Source organism: Mytilus edulis, chromosome 1 (genome assembly GCF_963676685.1).
Source record: "Mytilus edulis chromosome 1, xbMytEdul2.2, whole genome shotgun sequence".
NCBI classification, from domain to species: Eukaryota; Metazoa; Mollusca; class Bivalvia; order Mytilida; family Mytilidae; genus Mytilus; species Mytilus edulis.
Window position 1 is genome coordinate 46,021,190 of NC_092344.1, and position 18,414 is coordinate 46,039,603.

At 30.9% G+C, this 18,414-nt stretch overlaps 1 protein-coding gene across 5 annotated transcripts in view; it reads left to right on the forward strand.

Moving 5' to 3' along the window:
- The first annotated feature begins 328 nt into the window (after positions 1–328).
- LOC139512984 (IQ motif and SEC7 domain-containing protein 1-like) overlaps positions 329–18,414 on the forward strand; it is a 95,172-nt gene continuing 77,086 nt past the window's right edge. The window contains exon 1 of one of the 5 annotated variants that reach the window (XM_071301038.1): positions 329–1,460. In XM_071301038.1, the coding sequence (XP_071157139.1) occupies positions 1,249–1,460 (212 nt within the window). In that variant the 5' untranslated portion in view covers positions 329–1,248. Of the gene's footprint in view, positions 1,461–15,362; positions 15,521–18,414 lie in introns of those variants that run through there. The other 4 variants (XM_071301127.1, XM_071301137.1, XM_071301030.1 and 1 more) reach the window with 4 other exon arrangements.

An 18,414-nucleotide genomic window follows, 5' to 3' on the forward strand; every position in this document is an offset into this window, starting at 1 on the left:
GCCATTAGTTTTCTCGCTTAAATTGTTTTACATAGTTATTTCGGGGTCTTTTATAGCTGACTATAAGGTATGGAATTTGCTCATTGTTGAAGGCCGTCAGTGACCTATAGTTGTTAATGTCATTTTGGTCTCTTGTGGAGAGTTGTCTCATTGGCAATCATACCACATCTTTTTTTTTATATAGATATACAGTGTCACTACATACTGGTCCTAAATGTTAACTGTAACTGTTGTAACCGTTTCTTTTTTTTCAGAAATAACTTTATTTTAGAAGTATTCATAAAATTCGCTAGGTTTTGACAAAGTAAGTGTGCACTCTTGTTTTCAGTCAGTTCATCTTAAAGGAATTAGATAATTAATAGGCTCTGTTGCTATGAATTGGCATGAAAGCTTGAAGAAGACAGGAACCAAGACTGAATTCGTCGAAAAAATAATTCTATAGTATATTTTAAGTCAAATTTTGTCATTTGAATATGACTCTACTATAGTCCAAATACTGAGAATATTTCTACAGTAATTATTTAAAATGGGACTATTATTAATTAAAAGAAGGTGTCTAGTCTATATCTGTAAAAAAAAAAGTGGAGAAAAAATATTTGATATCTTTAAAAAAAAATATTGAATCTAAGTATAATTCTAAAAAACGAGAATTGACAACTTCATAGACAATGTTACGGCATGACGGGGGAATATATAAGTGTAAGCCACTGTTCTCACATCCACTTGTATTTGAAAAAATACCTTTAATAGAGACAAGTGTCTGTGACTCGACTGATTAGATTTAAATCACGATTTGTTTTTTTTAAATGCAATGATTTACTATCACTTGTGAAAACAGTCATTTTCTCAGCATGTTCCTTTAAATAACACGAACACCCAAAGTAAAAATAAACATTTTTAATTTTTGAAAATGATTCACTCTGGAATTTTTTATCACCTGTCCCTAAATTTTGAGTGGCGTTACCGAGCTCGTACCTGTCAAATGACGTCATCACAACTTCCGGGCCATGGGGACTGTAATATGAGGTGAATCTGTGCTTGCGGGTAATACACAAATTAGCTTTTCTTACATCAATTTACAACTAGACTGTGAACAGTAGACTGATAATGAGTTGTAAATAAGTTCTCGCTCCTGACATTCTCCTGGCATTGATTTTTTGTGTTGTTTTTTCCATGGAACATGGCTGACGATTTTTGGTAGCATTTAGAATGGGGTGAGCTCTGTTTGTGTATTGATCATGATAAGAAATGGTATATACTATTGGGGAATTTACTATAATTCATTCTAAAGTAATTAACAAGGATAAGATGGAGGAATTGTGGAAATTAGTGCAAAATAAAGAGAGGATTATTGAGTCTCAAAGAGATGAAATTGAAAGACTAAAAGCAGCAATGTTTCACCTAAAACAAGAAAACAAGGAACTTAAAGAGAAGGTGACGTCCCTCACAGAGAATGACAGGTGTGTATAATAATTGATATTGATTTGGTAACAGGTTGTGTATAATATAATCATAATGTAATGATCAGTAATAATTGATTACCACTGGTAATACACATGTCAATTACACAGTTGGATCAAACATACAATTACATTACATGATAAACATTGAGTACAATGATTTAAAGGACACTTAAGCTGTTTATACTGAGAAAGTTCCTAAGTTGACCCAAACTGAAGAAAAAGATACTGATATTTTTAAATATATATATAGTTTGAAGAAAGAGATGGGATACTATTGTGGTATACTCAGTTGCATCTCAACTGCTGTTAAACAATTATAATCCAAAAAGCCAGATTCGTAAACGGTTTTACATTTCAGAACAAAAGTTCTGTTTTTTATTAATTGACAAAAGTAATCAAAATTTAAGCAATTTAAAAGTGTTATATGTATCTTGAAAATAATAAAACTGAATGCATAATTTCCTAGAATTCAGCTGAAGTTTGTTTACATTTACAATGTGTCATGTTTACATGTTGAACCAGTGTTCTCCCTACAGATTTCACATAGCATCCCTGTAAATAGAGAATTGTAAAATACCATCTCATTTCTAGAAATTATAAGCATCACTTCCATGATACAATCTATTAGATAGCATCACATCATGATCAACATAATGATAAAATGAGAGAACACTGATTGAACCATCAATATTTATTTCATTAATGAACATATCCTGTTATTTCTCAAAAAGAAAAAATGGGACCAGGTTCAATGGCATAGGACTCTTGCAGACTTAATTTTTAAACCAAAACCTATATTAATATTCGGCTAATGTATACAAATTGTTTTTATATACTCAAAAGTTCCAGCATTGATTAAAAACTCTGGCAAAGTACAATGTGTGGGTTGAAAAAAACTATTGAATTAAAGTCAAACAATTAAATCAATCAAATTGATAACTATATGTAGTTAGTGTTTCACATATAACGGATAATTACTACAGGGAGATTAAAAAATATTTCTGCAAGACTTTGGCTTCAAAGTTGCACTACAATGAATCAATCATTTGGGAGTTCACAGTGCACTTTTTATAAGACCGCAAATTTTGAAAAAATTTTCGTCGTATATTGCTATCACGTTGGCGTCTGCGTCGTCGTCGTCGTCGTCGTCGTCGTCGTCGTCGTCGTCCGGCGTCCGAATACTTTTAGTTTTCGCACTCTAACTTTAGTAAAAGTGAATAGAAATCTATGAAATTTTAACACAAGGTTTATGACCATAAAAGGAAGGTTGGTATTGATTTTGGGAGTTTTGGTCCCAACATTTTAGGAATAAGGGGCCAAAAAGGGCCCAAATAAGCATTTTCTTGGTTTTCGCACCATAACTTTAGTTTAAGTTAATAGAAATCTATGAAATTTTGACGCAAGGTTTATGACCACAAAAGAAAGATTGGGATTGATTTTGGGAGTTTTGGTTTCAATAGTTTAGGAATAAGGGGCCAATAAAGGGCCCAAATAAGCATTTTTCTTGGTTTTTGCACAATAACCTTAGGTTAAGTAAATGGAAATCTATGAAATTTAAACACAATGTTTATGACCACAAAAGGAAGGTTGGTATTTATTTTGGGAGTTTAGGACCCAAGAGATTAGGAATTAGGGGCCAAAAAGGGACCCAAATAAGCATTTTTCTTGGTTTTCGCACTATAATGTTAGTATAAGTAAATACAAATCTATGAAATTTAAACACAGGGCTTATGACCATAAAAGGAAGGTTGGTATTGATTTTGGGAGTTTTGGTCCCAACAGTTTAGGAAAAAGGGGCCCAAAGGGTCCAAAATTAAACTTTGTTTGATTTCATCAAAATTGAATAATTGGGGTTCTTTGATATGCCGAATCTAACTGTATATGTAGATTCTCAACTTTTGGTCCCGTTTTCAAATTGGTCTACATTAAGGTCCAAGGTCCAAAGGGTCCAAAATTAAACTTAGTTTGATTTTGACAAAAAATGAATCGGTTGGGTTCTTTGATATGTTGAATCTAAAAATGTACTTAGATTCTTGATTATTGAAGTTTTTTTGGTCCAGTTTTCAAATTGGTCTACATTAAGGTCCAAAGGGTCCAAAATTAAACTTTGTTTGATTTCATCAAAAATTGAATCCTTGGGGTTCTTTGATATGCCAAATCTAACTGTGTATGTAGATTCTTCATTTTTGGTCCTGTTTTCAAATTTCAAATTCTACATTAAAGTCCAAAGGGTCCAAAATTAAACTAAGTTTGATTTTAACAAAAATTGAATTCTTGGGCCTCTTTGATATGCTGAATCTAAACATGTACTTAGATTTTTGATTATGGGCCCAGTTTTCAAGTTGGTCCAAATCAGGATCTAAAATTATTATATTAAGTATTGTGCAATAGCAAGTCTTTTCAATTGCACAGTATTGTGCAATGGCAAGAAATATCTAATTGCACAATATTGTGAAATAGCAAATTTTTTTTTAATTAGAGTTATCTTTCTTTGTCCAGAATAGTAAGCAAGAAATATCCTATTTGTGCAATAGCAAGAATTTTTTTTAATTGGAGTTATCTTTCTTTGTCCAGAATCAACTTAAATCTTTGTTATATACAATATACAATGTATATACACTTTTTACTACCAACTGATAAATTTAAATAATCTTTACCATTCAGTGATAACAAGCAGTTTTTTTACATCTTAATATTTTATGATGTATTTAAATGAGTAGTTATTGTTGCAAACTCCATTAGAAATTTGAATTGATATCAGTTTTGAAAAAGGGAAACGGGGATGTGAAAAAAAAGGGGGGGGTTAAATTTTTCTCATTTCAGATTTCATAAATAAAAAGAAAATTTCTTCAAACATTTTTTTGAGAGGATTAATATTCAACAGCATAGTGATTTGCTCAAAGGCAAAAAAAACCTTTTAAGTTCATTAGACCACATTCATTCTGTGTCAGAAACCTATGCTGTGTCAACTATTTAATTTTAGATTTAAAAAGTTTGAAGAAGAAATCTTTAATTGATTTGTAAAATCTTGGCATTTGTTTTGTGTAAAAAAAAACCATGTAATGTCAAAAATTTGATCACAATCCAAATTCAGAGCTGTATCATGCTTGAATGTTTTGTCCATACTTGCCCCAACTGTTCAGGGTTCGACCTCTGCGGTCGTATAAAGCTGCGCCCTGCGGAGCACCTGGTTGTCAGAGTGATTGACATTATCGGATCCCAAACTGTTAAAAAAGGCAGAATTATTTCACATATGTTCAACATTGTCACGCACCTGCAGTTATTCAGTTGCAATTGCATAATTTGATATATTTTTTAAAAGTTTGTGTGGTCTGAAACTCTGAATGTCTTGTGCACATGAGCAACAGTGTTTCAATAAATGCACTTTGCACAAAAGCCCATCTGTACTCTATAGAGGTTTTATAGATTAAGATTTTATAAAAAATATGCAGATCATTTCTTTAACTAAAAGAATCAAAGTCAAATCAAAATCAAGAGTAAACTGTAAATTCAGAAATCATTTTCTGAAGTATTCATCATACAACATGTATAACTGGAGAAGTACATCTTGAGATTGAATAATTAATTTCTACATTGGTCATGTTGATTGGTCTAATGTCAAAATCACAATTAAAGAAATGCTCGCAATAATTTCTGATTTTTCAGTAGTTATTTACTGGCTGTGGACCTTGAAAAAATAGGCTCTGAAAATTTCATTGTGAATAAAAGGGATAGGGCTATGAGATTTCAGGTACAGATGTAATTTGGATGTGTTCCTTTATACATACTTGACCTCTAAACTCTAAAGGGAACAGAAAAAAGATCAGCTGCATGTTCAATTTTGCAAAACATCTATATCAAACTTTTACTTGAAATTTCTTAATGTGTCAATTCAAGTTGCCATTTTCAGTATGGCCATGGCCAATAGCTTAGTCAAGCCTACTGAAAATATGTATGTTATATTTATTTTCCAAAGTCAGAATTGTTTCATGCAGAGACAGATATTGATTGAATTTTTATCAGAAAGATGAAATATGTTATATTAACTCAGAAAACAGCAATTGTTTCCTAGAGCCGAAAATTAGATTGATTAAAATGATTGATGTGTACTAAACAAAAATGTTTTAAGCTTTTAACACATCACTACATGAAACAAAAAGAATTCTGTTGTAGACTGAATAATACCACATCAAAGATCTATGTTGAATAAAATCAAAGTGTAGAAATAGTATTAACCTGTACTTAATGACTTTAGTAGCTTTCCTGTTATACTTCAAACTTGTATTTTTTGAATTGGAAAAGAATAGTTTAAACTTAAAATTTCAAGTTTGTTTTGGTTTGATCATCATGATCATGGTAGTGATATTCTTAAACAATTCAATTGTTGATGTTCAGGTTTGATACATGTATTGGTGTGCTAGATTAAACGTTGACAATACCATTTTAGATTACATACATGGGTCAGAATAGACACTTTCTTGCAAGTAAAATTTATGCAGAGCTTAATAATAAGTCAAATTCTTAAGAAAATAGACACTATAGTTACATTTGTATTTACATTACTTCAAGGTCAAGCAAAAATCATTTATGCATAATAGTTGAAAAAAAATATGTTCAATATGCTTATTTAGTGGAAATCATGTACAGGTCTACTTAAAATGTAAATGAGAAAAAAAATAAAAAAGTTATTCAGTTAGTTAGGTCCTGATAATAGAGCTGGCTGGACCAAAAAGGGGGGCGGGTTAAGTTGACATCTTCTGTATAAAGACAGCTTTATTGTTATGGTTGGAAATTGTAAGCGATCTCTGATTTGAAAGGGGTCAATTTTCATCCAGAAGAAGATATTTGGATATCTGTGAGACATTGAAACCTTACAAGTTAGTTTTGCTAAATCTTTGACTGCAGTAAAACTATTTTTACTGGGCCAGGCAGGTTTTGAGAAATTCAATGTCTATAAATAATGTGGACATGATCCGTTCCTAACATCATGTACATGTATTTCATGTGCAAGTATTTGTATAACATAGATTCAATAGAAGATACTTCAACAATAGGTACTGTTTGCCACAGCTGTGTTTGTTAAAATGTACCAAATTGTATATGTACTTGCATATATGTGTATTGATTTGAGGTGTAAAATTCAACAATCAATCATGTAAAAGTATTAGGTTAAATAAAAAGAGCAAACTCAAACTGATCCTCTTTCAGCTTTTAACAAAAAAAGTGAAATACCATCATTTATCCTTTGGCTAAGATTAGATAAATGTTCTTTGACCTGGAGTGACCTTCAGCTTTGGTCTGTCACTTGTTAGTTTAAAAACAAAAATTGATTGATACAATACATTGTTTCTTCAGGAAAGAAAAAAAGCTTATAGTTATAATGGGCGTTGCACAGAAACTTTTTCCTAAACCTGGCATATAATATATATTTTAAGTAAATTTTTATACAAATCTTTTTCAGAAAAAAACTTTTCCCTGAATCATCCATAGGATGACTTCTTTTTTTTTTTTTTTTTATTTGTGATTACAAAGCTGCAGGATCAACGTTAACATGATCTTTAATTTTAAAAGACAAACAATATAAATATGTCTGCTGACCGACTTTGAGATAAGTTCATTTCTAGCATTCTAGAAATAGTATTTTGTGTTGTTCAATTAGACAATGAATCCCATTGACCCTGTAATTTGGTAAAATGTGTATTAAAATTGACCAAAATTGATCGGAATAATTGTCACAACATTTTAAATTGCAAGTGCTCCATGGTGCATGTGCATTGTGCAATGCATGAGTTATTTAATGATGAATTATGTGTAATTTAAATCAGGTTTTGGTTAGTAGAAAACATGTAATTTGTCCAGATTTTGTCAATAAATGGAAAATAGATTTGAAAGATCATGTAAAACAGTTTCCACCAAACTGAGTAATATGTTGATCAAAACAGAAAGTTTTTTTTTAACAGATTTGTACAAGTTTTGATGAAAATGCTTGCATTATAAACTGTTATATAAATTTAAAATTAAAAAGATACCAGAGTTTGGGGACGGGCAATCAAAACCATAAGTCAAACACATACAAAAGTTGAAAACCACAGTCAAAACAAAATTTGACCAAAAGAGAAACAACACTCATTATCTAAACACTACACAGAAAGTTTATCAATGAGCAAAACAAATAAAACACTGGGCCTAAATCAGGTACTCAGGACATATATCCCATGTATGTATATGATTGTTTTTATTTACAAATACTCTCCTGACACCTGATACTGAAGTACTTATATCAGATGCATTGTAAATTATCTGAATCATTGTTTGTGAAAATGTCATCTCATTCAAATATGAATAACCTTTTATATTTAGTGTTTATGACACTTCAAAGGATTTTGAGTTATGAATTATAACTTATTATTATACTTTACAATGGAAAGCCTGTTCATACTTATTTAAGATATATTTTTCTCCATGTGCACTATTTCATATATATATGTCAATGGTCAAAATGTAAGTAGAAGGCTAGTGATGTTAGCTCTAGTTTTTATATTGGTCTGGGACCAAGGTAACCAGGGGCAGATTTAAAGGATTTTTCAGGGGCACAAGTCCCCCTTTTGTGGAAAAGATTTGGTTGATTATATAGGGAATCGCCGAAACATGACTGGAGCGGGCCCCAGTGGGCCCCCTTTTATGTAAATTTCTGGATCTGCCGTTAGTAAACAAGTTGTCTTAGTAGTTTAACTACAATATCACTAGCCTGTCAACACCGAGGTTGTGAGTTTGATTCCTGCAAGTGTCAATGAGGTACCCTCTACTCCAATATTATTTTTAAACTACTAAGGACTGTAAGTTATCCTACCGAAGGTCAGTGGTTCTCTCTAGACACTGCGGCTTAATCCACCAATTCAAAATTATTACCACAAAAGGAACGTTAGTGCTGAAATGGCATTTAATACCAATCAATCAATACATAGGTCAGCGGACTAATGTTGGGTTTATATTGAGGATAGTCAAGGTATCAGTATCTCAGAGAGCTTCAAGCTAAGATGTTAGACAATTAAATCAATTTCCTAAAACCAAAACCTAGAAATTAGATATTTCAGAGATAAATATTACATGTACAGTCATTTTGAATGATGTATTATGGAGACAATAATTTACCGATTTTCCAAAACGCAGGTTAATCAATTAAGAACAGACAAATTAAAATAACATAAAACAAAAACTGATTGCATGGCATGAACTGCAAAGAGCATTGATAACTTGGCTTTGTACCAGACCAACTCAATAAGTTTTTTAATGTACTAGCTCACATTCTAAGGTTACAGTCTTTGTGAAAACATTCTGCACCACTTAGATGCAATTTTCTGAATTCAAGCCAAACCATTCTCTTCTTAATGCTGAAAGCAGAGAAGTAAGAAATATCATTATTAAATTTTTGCTTTACCTGGCTGAGAATCAAATTTAGGCAAAAACTTTCATTCAAACACACATAAAAATCAAAGGTAAGGTGTCAAATGCTGTTTTTTCTGGCAATGCTGAGATTCTTGGATTGGGATATTAACATGCAGTGACACTAAGAATCTTTCATTTTAAAGTTGAACCATTGTAAGAGATGAAGGTCAACAGTATAACACTTATCTACACTAATCATTTTGTTATAAGAGGCATTTTGAAAGATGCTAGAATTAGGCAAAGATTTATTGAGAAGTACTTTTTATGCCCCCACAGTTTTACCATTGTCCATCCATACTGTGTGTCCTGAAATTTGTTTCGGTTCCCTAAGTTTAGTTTGCCTCACCAAAATGTTATGAATCGTATACACAATGAAAATATTACTGATACAAAACACAGTTCCAGTTTTGAAATTTTGTGGGTCCGCTATTACCATTCTTGAGTTATGTCCTTTTATAAGGTTATATGTAAGCCAGGGCATCATCTGTGTCCCATAGACATTTGATTGATTCGGTTTACAATTTAATAAGTTCTGATTCTCAAATTCCATATTGAATAAAAAATATATTCCTTTTTTTGCTTTTTGCTTTTCAAATGCATTTGATACAACAAAAGAGAAATAAGAAAAAGATGGTCTTATCTTCTCATGGTTTTATAGAATCGATGCATGCAAAGTTAATTACATTAAGCTATTTTGTTTTGAGTATCTGGGCAGTGCCTGCTGGCTTTCAGATAACTGTTGTTCTAATTTAATGTTCCAATTTTGAGCCATGATAAAGATATAAATTTGTTGGATTGATCTAAAAGCGCAATATTTTATTCAGAGTAATATAATTGTCTTGGCTGGTGTATCATTAACTTCATTACAGTTTGGTTTTTTTCAAATGTCTATGAATAAATTTATTTAATATGTAAATAAGCACTTAGTAACATGACTTTTTAACATTAAAAGTCTAGTCTGTTTATTTTTATAAACCACCTGTAAACATGTGAATATCTGTGATTTTGTGTAAACCATATATACATGGAATGCGACAAATCTGCGTCTTCTTGACTACCTTTTATGGTTAAAAATACATGGATTACGTCAAATAATTTGAAATTGCGACTAAAAATTGAAGTGAATGTTATCAGTTGAAAATCATTGTACATTTAATGACTGAAAAACTATTTATATGAAAAGTTAATGAAAAAGAACCTTCCTCATTGACAGTTAGTGCTTCTTACTATTGAAGTGTCAGCGAATGTTTTTGGTTTGATAGAAGGAAACAAAATAAATCTCTGAAATATCAAGGTAGTCAAGGTGCCTTGATGGTTTTATAGGTGCAAGTTAGTGTTTTATTCTGACTCATTGTTTGTGATTTTAGGACTATAAAATTTAGGCTCCAGAAGAGGGTCCCTATATCCTGAGTATATTTGGGATTGTTGGAGGCCTTCGATTTTTAGTCTTGTGGATGTTTGCCCTGTTCAAATAAATCTACTATAGATATACACGTACAAGAGAAGAATACAAAAAAAATCTGTTTGTGAATCTTGCATTCTTTTGAGAAATGCAGGCCTGCATCACAGGTGCTATATTGAATCCTTTTTCTTCAAACAAATCTTAATCAAGCATTGTGCTGGACCTGGGGAATGGAAAGCATGAAATGATGAAATGCAAACATAATTGAAGGACTACATTTTGTTTTATTTTTCGTAAAATGAAGCTCAGGAAGCCTCATATTCAAATGCAAATAATCTTGACTTCCTGTATAACCTTTTGAAAGATAAAGAGACCACAAAAGTACAGTTTATTATGTATTTCCATATCTTTTTTCTTCCCCCAGGAAACCATAAAAAAGATATTGTTATCAAACCATATCAAACTGATACTTGGAATCTATAAAATTCTTATTTTTCCTGTTGCTCTGCATAATGATAACTGTGAATATGTTGACACCGTTTTTTTCAGACATTTATACAGGGATTTTGTCATTTCAACTTCTATAGACTTCAAGATAGTATAAAACTTGAGATTAACTCCAAGTCTATAGTAAAATCTTATCAATCTGATCAGGGCCTTCTTGTCATCAGTTCATGTTTGAATTTTTCAGGAGCCAAGCTTTGGAATGCAGTAATTCTTCTGGTATTACACTTAAAAGTTTATAATCATTGCAAAAATTGCATAATATTTACACAGTTTATCTGACTTGTTGAGAAAGAAGTCACGATCCATCAACAATATTTGTGTTATGAGTTTCAGATACAAATATCTCAATCATCACTCTCTTGCCTCCTCTCTATAAAGGGAAAATGATGAGCTGTGAGTGAGTGAGTGAGTGAGGAGCTGTGTAGCACTGGCTCTTAATTTTGGACTAGTCCCCTAATATATACATGAAAATGTACATACTCATTGCCATGGGCTTGATGTTTCTTTCATATTGGGGTGGATTCTTAAGTGAAAAAGTGTTTTTTGGCTGTGCAAGATTGCAAAAAACAGCCCTTATTATACTAGATAGACAATTTTTGAGATACAGAAATTCAAAATGTGGATTTAACATTGAAAATAAGTTAGAGAGAAAGAGAAAAAACAATGACCAATACTTTGTGAAGTTCCAAAATACAATACTCAAGGTTCCTGTTGCTTTTCTTTACACAACTCTCCCATACCTATTAGTTCTATGAAAAACTGGTCTCAATTTACTTTCTTCTCCGTTTAGGAAAGCCATTTTCGGACTTTGGTCAATAGACAAGATCATGTTTGTTCTGATTAGTTTCTCTTAATTTTGAAATTCATGTTATATATCTTCATTCAGTAGCTGCACTCATGTTACCTAATAATTTATTGCAACCTCTGCTGGCCTCAGGGAGGGATAAACAGAAGTTCGTAGAACTAAAAACTTTATTGGATTATCTGCTCTATTCCATAGACCAGTGTCTTGATGATATAAAAGATAAAAAAAAAATCATAATTGAGAACACAGCTTCCACTAAGGGAAGAGAAATAAAAAATTTACTGAATCTGTATTAAAAGTTAATAAAAAGTTGAAATCAATTGTTTCATCATAATGTGAGTTAACTTTTCTGAAGACTGAATCTAGGTAGCTTTAAATAAGATGTGGAATCGTACATACTGTGGATTTCTTTATTTTTGTTGGTACCAATTTTCTTAGTTTGTGGAGAACTTGTATTTTTCATGGATATTTCATTTCCTGATTTTGACAACGTTTGCATACATTCCTTGCAAAAGTTTTTAATTCCTTGATTATGATACATAATAAAAAGGATAAATAAAATGTACCTAAAATAGCTTAACATGATATTAAAATAGTTGACATCAATATGAATTTTACTACATATATACAACACCATTTGATATTCAAATAATCACTAACATATAAACTATTACACGAAATGAAGTAACATTTACTTTTCATTTTCAGGATCAGCTCATTAAAGGTCATAGATTAAATCTTTCTCATAGTATTTTCTTTGATCAAAAGATTTGGACAACTTCAATTGAATGAAATATTATAATAAACAGGTTTCCTTCAGTCAAGTGGATTTGTATATATTTATTTCATAACAATGACATTTACCTGGGAATATATTAATGAAATATATATATATATTATTGTCTGCAAACTTGAGGAGAGAACTAAGGTGCTGTGTCGTTGCTTAGAGTTTTGTCAATATTGTTCGTTTAAAAAATGGATTTATTTTCAATTTATCTGATTTCGTAGTTCTTTATTTGCAGTTTACAAAAAGAGTTTACGATATGATTCAGTGTATTACTTTCAAGGTACCCGATTTTGACCCCATATTTTCAGTTGAGTAAGCATTTGATAAGGTTATGAGATAAATACATGTCAGATTTGGGTTGTTAGACTGAATTGTTTTGGTTTAACAAAAATGAAATAATGCTACCCGGTATTGGGGTATTTAATTTGGAGTAGAGATATCTGCTTTCAAAAGGGTTGTAGTCTGATAAGCTGTGAAAAATAAACATTTAAGCTGGGAAAACCCATCCAAATTCTATGGAATTCTAAATTTAACATAGTGAAAATTTGTATATATATATTGAAATTATGCAATAAATCTCTGACACTGTATGATTTAATAATATTTGCATTTGTTATCTAAACAGATTATTAAGGTGCCTTTTTAAAGATTTAGTCATCCTTTTCTTCATGGTAGATTTTGCAGTGGTTTTAAATGATAAAGGATGGGGGAAAAAAAGAATTGGACAACCCCCTAAAAGATTTTTTTTTATCAGTTATTCATTTTAGGCCTGTATATATATGGGTCATCATTTATTTATACAAAATGTCTCTTTGAACTTCATGAATTTCTCATTGCTAACATCACATTTAAATGTTTCTTCATGATGTATAAAGTATTAAAGATGCTTAAAATTTAAAGAGCTTTTAGTTTTAGTGGAAATTTTCAAGGAGGCAAGACTTGATCTTCATGTAAAATTATGGTTTTATGAGGATTATTAAATACCAGTAATTTTCAATATATAAAGAACAGTAATATTTGTTATTTATATGCTTAATCTTGGGAGAATGTTGTACTACACACAGTATGGGTATAAACCTAAGAATTATTGAACATCGATTAATGCATACAAGCTATTATGAGTTAGTATAAAACTAAAACTATTACAAACAAAAAAACAAACAAACAATTTATGTTCTCATGAATAAAAACTAGACCAAACAGAACTGCTAATAAAAAACAATTAATGTCTTTTTTGATTTCTGAGTTAAATACAATAAAACTTTTTATTCCAATCTCTCACAGAGGGTGGTATTTACTAGACAGTTAACGTTTTACTACAAATTGATTCACACCTGTCTGTTTGTTATTGAGAGGCCAATAATGATAAGAACTAAAAGCTGGTTTGGTATCTTTCAATTTAGATTGGGAAAAAGATGTTTCTTTTAGAAGATAAATTGAGGCATCCTGAAACTGTTCAAGTTCAGAGATACTGAAAGATAAATTCTGACTTATGTTTTATACTTCTTTGGAATGTGGACATAAACATCAAACAATTTTATTGATAAAGGAATATAGATCAAATTAGACAAATTGTATCAAGACAGATAGAGTTATTTCCCTTAGAATGTAAGTTTTAAAGAAAATGTGTTTTACAAGTACAACAGAGTTGCTTCCCATTGATTAAATAACAGTAAATGTTTTTTTTTTTATCAAACTCTTACAGATAAAGCTCACATAGTTTCCACAGCCAATATAAAAGGAGACCAATGCTGTGGCTTTGTTTGTCAAAGTTTACTAAGTACTAGTAGAACAGTTATATGTGTGATCGAAACACCAAATCTTGTATTTTGAATTCTGAGTCTGAGTAGAATAATCATGGTCAAAATTAAGCTTTGAGTATAGCTTAAGTGCTCTGGAAGGATAAAGATTTGATGTTGTGAATTATTAATCCTTGATAGATGGTATTCACTTCATGGAAGAATTAATGAGTACTTCAATTCATTTATGATGAAAATTCTCCCAGTCTTCTGCAAAGTTTAATTGAAATGATTTGCATTAAAAAGATCTCCAAGAGTTGTCTCTCTTTCAACTGTTTAGGATGAGGAATATAATAGGATCTGATCAAGTTGGATTCTTTCCCTTTTAATGTACCGGTAGATGCATACAATATTTCATTGACAGAGCATGAGTACTTGTATGGTAAAAAACAATAATTCATTATTTCTTTTTGGTAATTTGAACAGAATAATATTATAACTAGAAGTCATTTGATAGTAGTGTATGGCTTTAGTTATGTTTTCAAAGATTTAAGGATGTAAATTTTTAGGTAGAATACTGAGAACAATATTTTGAATTGTCTATTGTTCAAGAGGAACACTGTGTTTTATAGGTTACTGTCTTATTGATGTTCAAATCTTCTTTTTAACTCCACGATAACATGCTGTGTATAAGAATGTGACATGATAAAGTTGTCTTGAATGTTTTAATGTTTTGAGATATAAATAAACACTGTATTAAAAAAAGATTTGAAAATTTGGCAATGACAAATAAACAGTTTAAAAAGATAAAATGATAATTTGGCAGTCAGCACTGAACACAGTGTTTTTTTTCTTCATGTTTGATAATGTCATTCACATTACATACAAATATTTTAGTAACAATCCTATCAGTTTAAACCTAAACATTTGGCATAATTTGAGCACAATTCTTTCAAGGGGTTTAGCATAAATGTCTTTGATAATTAATTTTGTAGCATAAACAAGAAGCTTTGTTTTATTCTTTGTTCATTCTACAAATTTGTCAATATTTGTTGCCCATGATCCAAGATTTTGACATGACCTTTTACATTAGACCATGTTAGATCACAAGTCAATATTTTGAAATCCTTTGGATGCCATATATATTATGTATGGATTCAAGCTAACGGGTCCATACTCGGCACAAATATATTTTGCAATCAGGTTTTAGTTCATTGCTTGTAATTCACGAAAGGAGTACGACTATTCAGTTCTAGTTAAGGATTACCTATTCAAGAGGGACTTCTATGATATTCTCATCTGTTCACTTTCCAAACTCATTTTCGAGTTCAATAGCCAAAGCCTGGCCATGGTGGATTACATTTTAATTGGGTAACTTTTTATCAATATTATTTTATCATGTTCCTTACTTTTATTATAGCCAACAATTGGTATGAGTATTCAATCATGGAAATGTTTTTTTTCCATATGGGCCATACTAAAAAAAGATAGAGAAATTGAAGTAAGAAGTACATATGAACCAGGTATTAAAAATGAAATTGTGTCAATAGCTTATATTATTGTGAATTTAATCTGACAATGAGACATCTAATGGAATGGTTGATAAATATATTGCAAGATATAGATTACATGAATACCTACATAGAAAAATCTACAAGTAACACATTCTAAAACAACCTATTCAATGAATGCATTGTGACAAATATTACATTTTTTTTTTTGTACAAAACAAAGTTATCCATTAATCTTTGTACTTTTATTTGTAAAGAACTTATTTACAAAATTTGCTGTATCATTGGTAGGAATGAGGCTGGTGTTTGATGTAGGTATACCTGTCCAGGTAAAAATGTGTATTGGCTTTAGGCATTACTTGATCTTTTAATTAAATTTGGTCATTGAATTTCCTCCTTTTGAAGAGTTCCTATTGTATGTTAATTAGATTTTATCCAGCTGGAAAATGAAAACTTCAAAAGAGGTTTAACTGTTGTTAAATTTTAGATATATATAATTACAATCTATTAGAAAAATCTTTGTGGAACACTCATTTATAAATGTTCAGATTTGTTTGGGTGTTCTATATGACAATTTTCAATATTTTGTCTTTTGATTATGAAATTTGTTTAATATTTTGGGCTTGTAATTTTAAGATTAAAGGTCTAAGAACTTTCTTTTGATTTCTATTTTCTTTGATATTCTCCTCCTGGCTAAGTTTAACAAGTACATGATACCTCGATGTAGTGAGTTTTGGAGTGGGAGCAAATATTTGCAAGTCCCTACAGATGATTTTTTGGCTCAGGTGCATAGAAAATGACAAATATTTTTAAATTGCAACACAGTATATCAGTGCTAGCATCACATTATTGTCTATCATCCACTTTTCATGAACAAACAAAACTTTGCTTGGTTCTTTTTTCCAAAAGTACTGATGTCTTTAGGAAATTGGTTTTAAGTTTGAGTCTCTTTTGAACGTTTTCAGTTGCGGATACAGAAATTTTCATAAGGAGGTGCCCTCTGACTGCCAAAGAGGGGGCCTGTTCCATTCATGCTTCTGTGATTCCCTATATAATCATCCAAATTTTCCCCTCAATGAAGAGGGGGGGGCTCAGGCCCCCTGAAAAACCCTCTTACGCCACCTCTGGTTTTTATATGCAATGGTTATAATTGAGGTACTGGCTGTAAAGTGTATGTTGTTACGAATCATGGGCAATAGACCTTTGTGCTCACCTCACAGAGGACAATATATGATCACACAATCCCTTTTAAAAAGACTTAAGGTGCTAGTTTTGTATGTTATACATGTATGTGATATTCTAAAGAATTACTGGAAATGTTCAACTGGAAATGATTTTCCTTCAATCGATCTTTTGACATTTTGACCTAATTTCACTGGACTTCTTTATTTAATTTATTTGACTTTAGACTGAAGGAAGTAATATTAGAGGCAATTTATAACAATGAATGGTACTTTGATTCCCTCACTTGAAGGTGTCCATTTATAATGAAATTGGTCAACAACTACAATAATAACACTACATAATGATAATAAATATGACTGCAAAATAAATAAGTTAACATAATGTTGAGAGGATCCACTTATTTAGTTTGAAAGGTCAAAGTTGAAGGTCAAGTTAAGTAGTCCTATTTAGGTCAAGGTCAAGTTAAGAATTCCTATCACAAAATGTATAGCATGATAAAAAAAAATCTTACCTAAACCATAAAACTTGCAACTGATTTTAAATTTCAAAGATCATGAGATATATATGTATAATATATTATAATGGTTAAAAAAAAATGACTCAAATTTCATAAAAGATTTAAATGATATAATTATTGAATTTCCATCAGCAATGCTGCATATAAAAAAAATTATATGTAGATGATTCAGATATATGATATTGATATATAATATTGAAGTTTCATTAGCATAAATTAAAAAAAAAAACGTATTGAGCTTAAAAACGTTCAATGTTTTTTACCGATCCACCATATCTAATGTGACACCATAATGTGTCAGCTGTCTCTGATGCTATTGGTTTAACTAAAAACCAGCTGAAATATCAGCTGATTTCTATAAAATGTAAGAGATATCTTCCTGGTTAAATTGATTTGTGACATACTGTATACAGTTGACCACTTGCAAAAAGCTTTGTTATCCCAATAGATTAGTATAGGGTGTTCTGTATTTTTCCAGCAAAACCAATTTTATTCTGAAGATCAGAAAGATATGGCAGTCATATGTTGTACAGCACTGGTTAATTTTGAAAGGGACATCAGCAACCATGAATTCCTGGTGAATTCAATTCCATTTCATTGTAAGGTTCAAGCAGGCATTTCTGTCATCTTTAAACTGGGAAAAAAAAACATGTTAGTTTTATGTTTCAATTTTTTGCTGCAATAGCAAATCCATTAGAATTACCGGTATAAGAAACATGTATACCGGGTAGTTAAGCACCTGTACAAATAAACGAAATGAGTATTTTATTAGACATTTTCAATTGAAGCACTGTGTTTTTAAAAATACAACACAGATGTCCTTGATGGGAAAAGTTAATGTAATCTTTAGTAACGAACTTGCAATATCAGCGATTTTTTAACAAGATAACAATTGACCAAATGAATTGATCTGAACAGGCTCTCTCATTGCTGATTGGTCAAATGTCAGTCTGATATCTACATGTTGTATCAATCATCTTAGTAATGAAATGAACATAAATATCTTTGATGGACAAAGATCAATATTGCCTTTTGAAATTGGATTACTATTT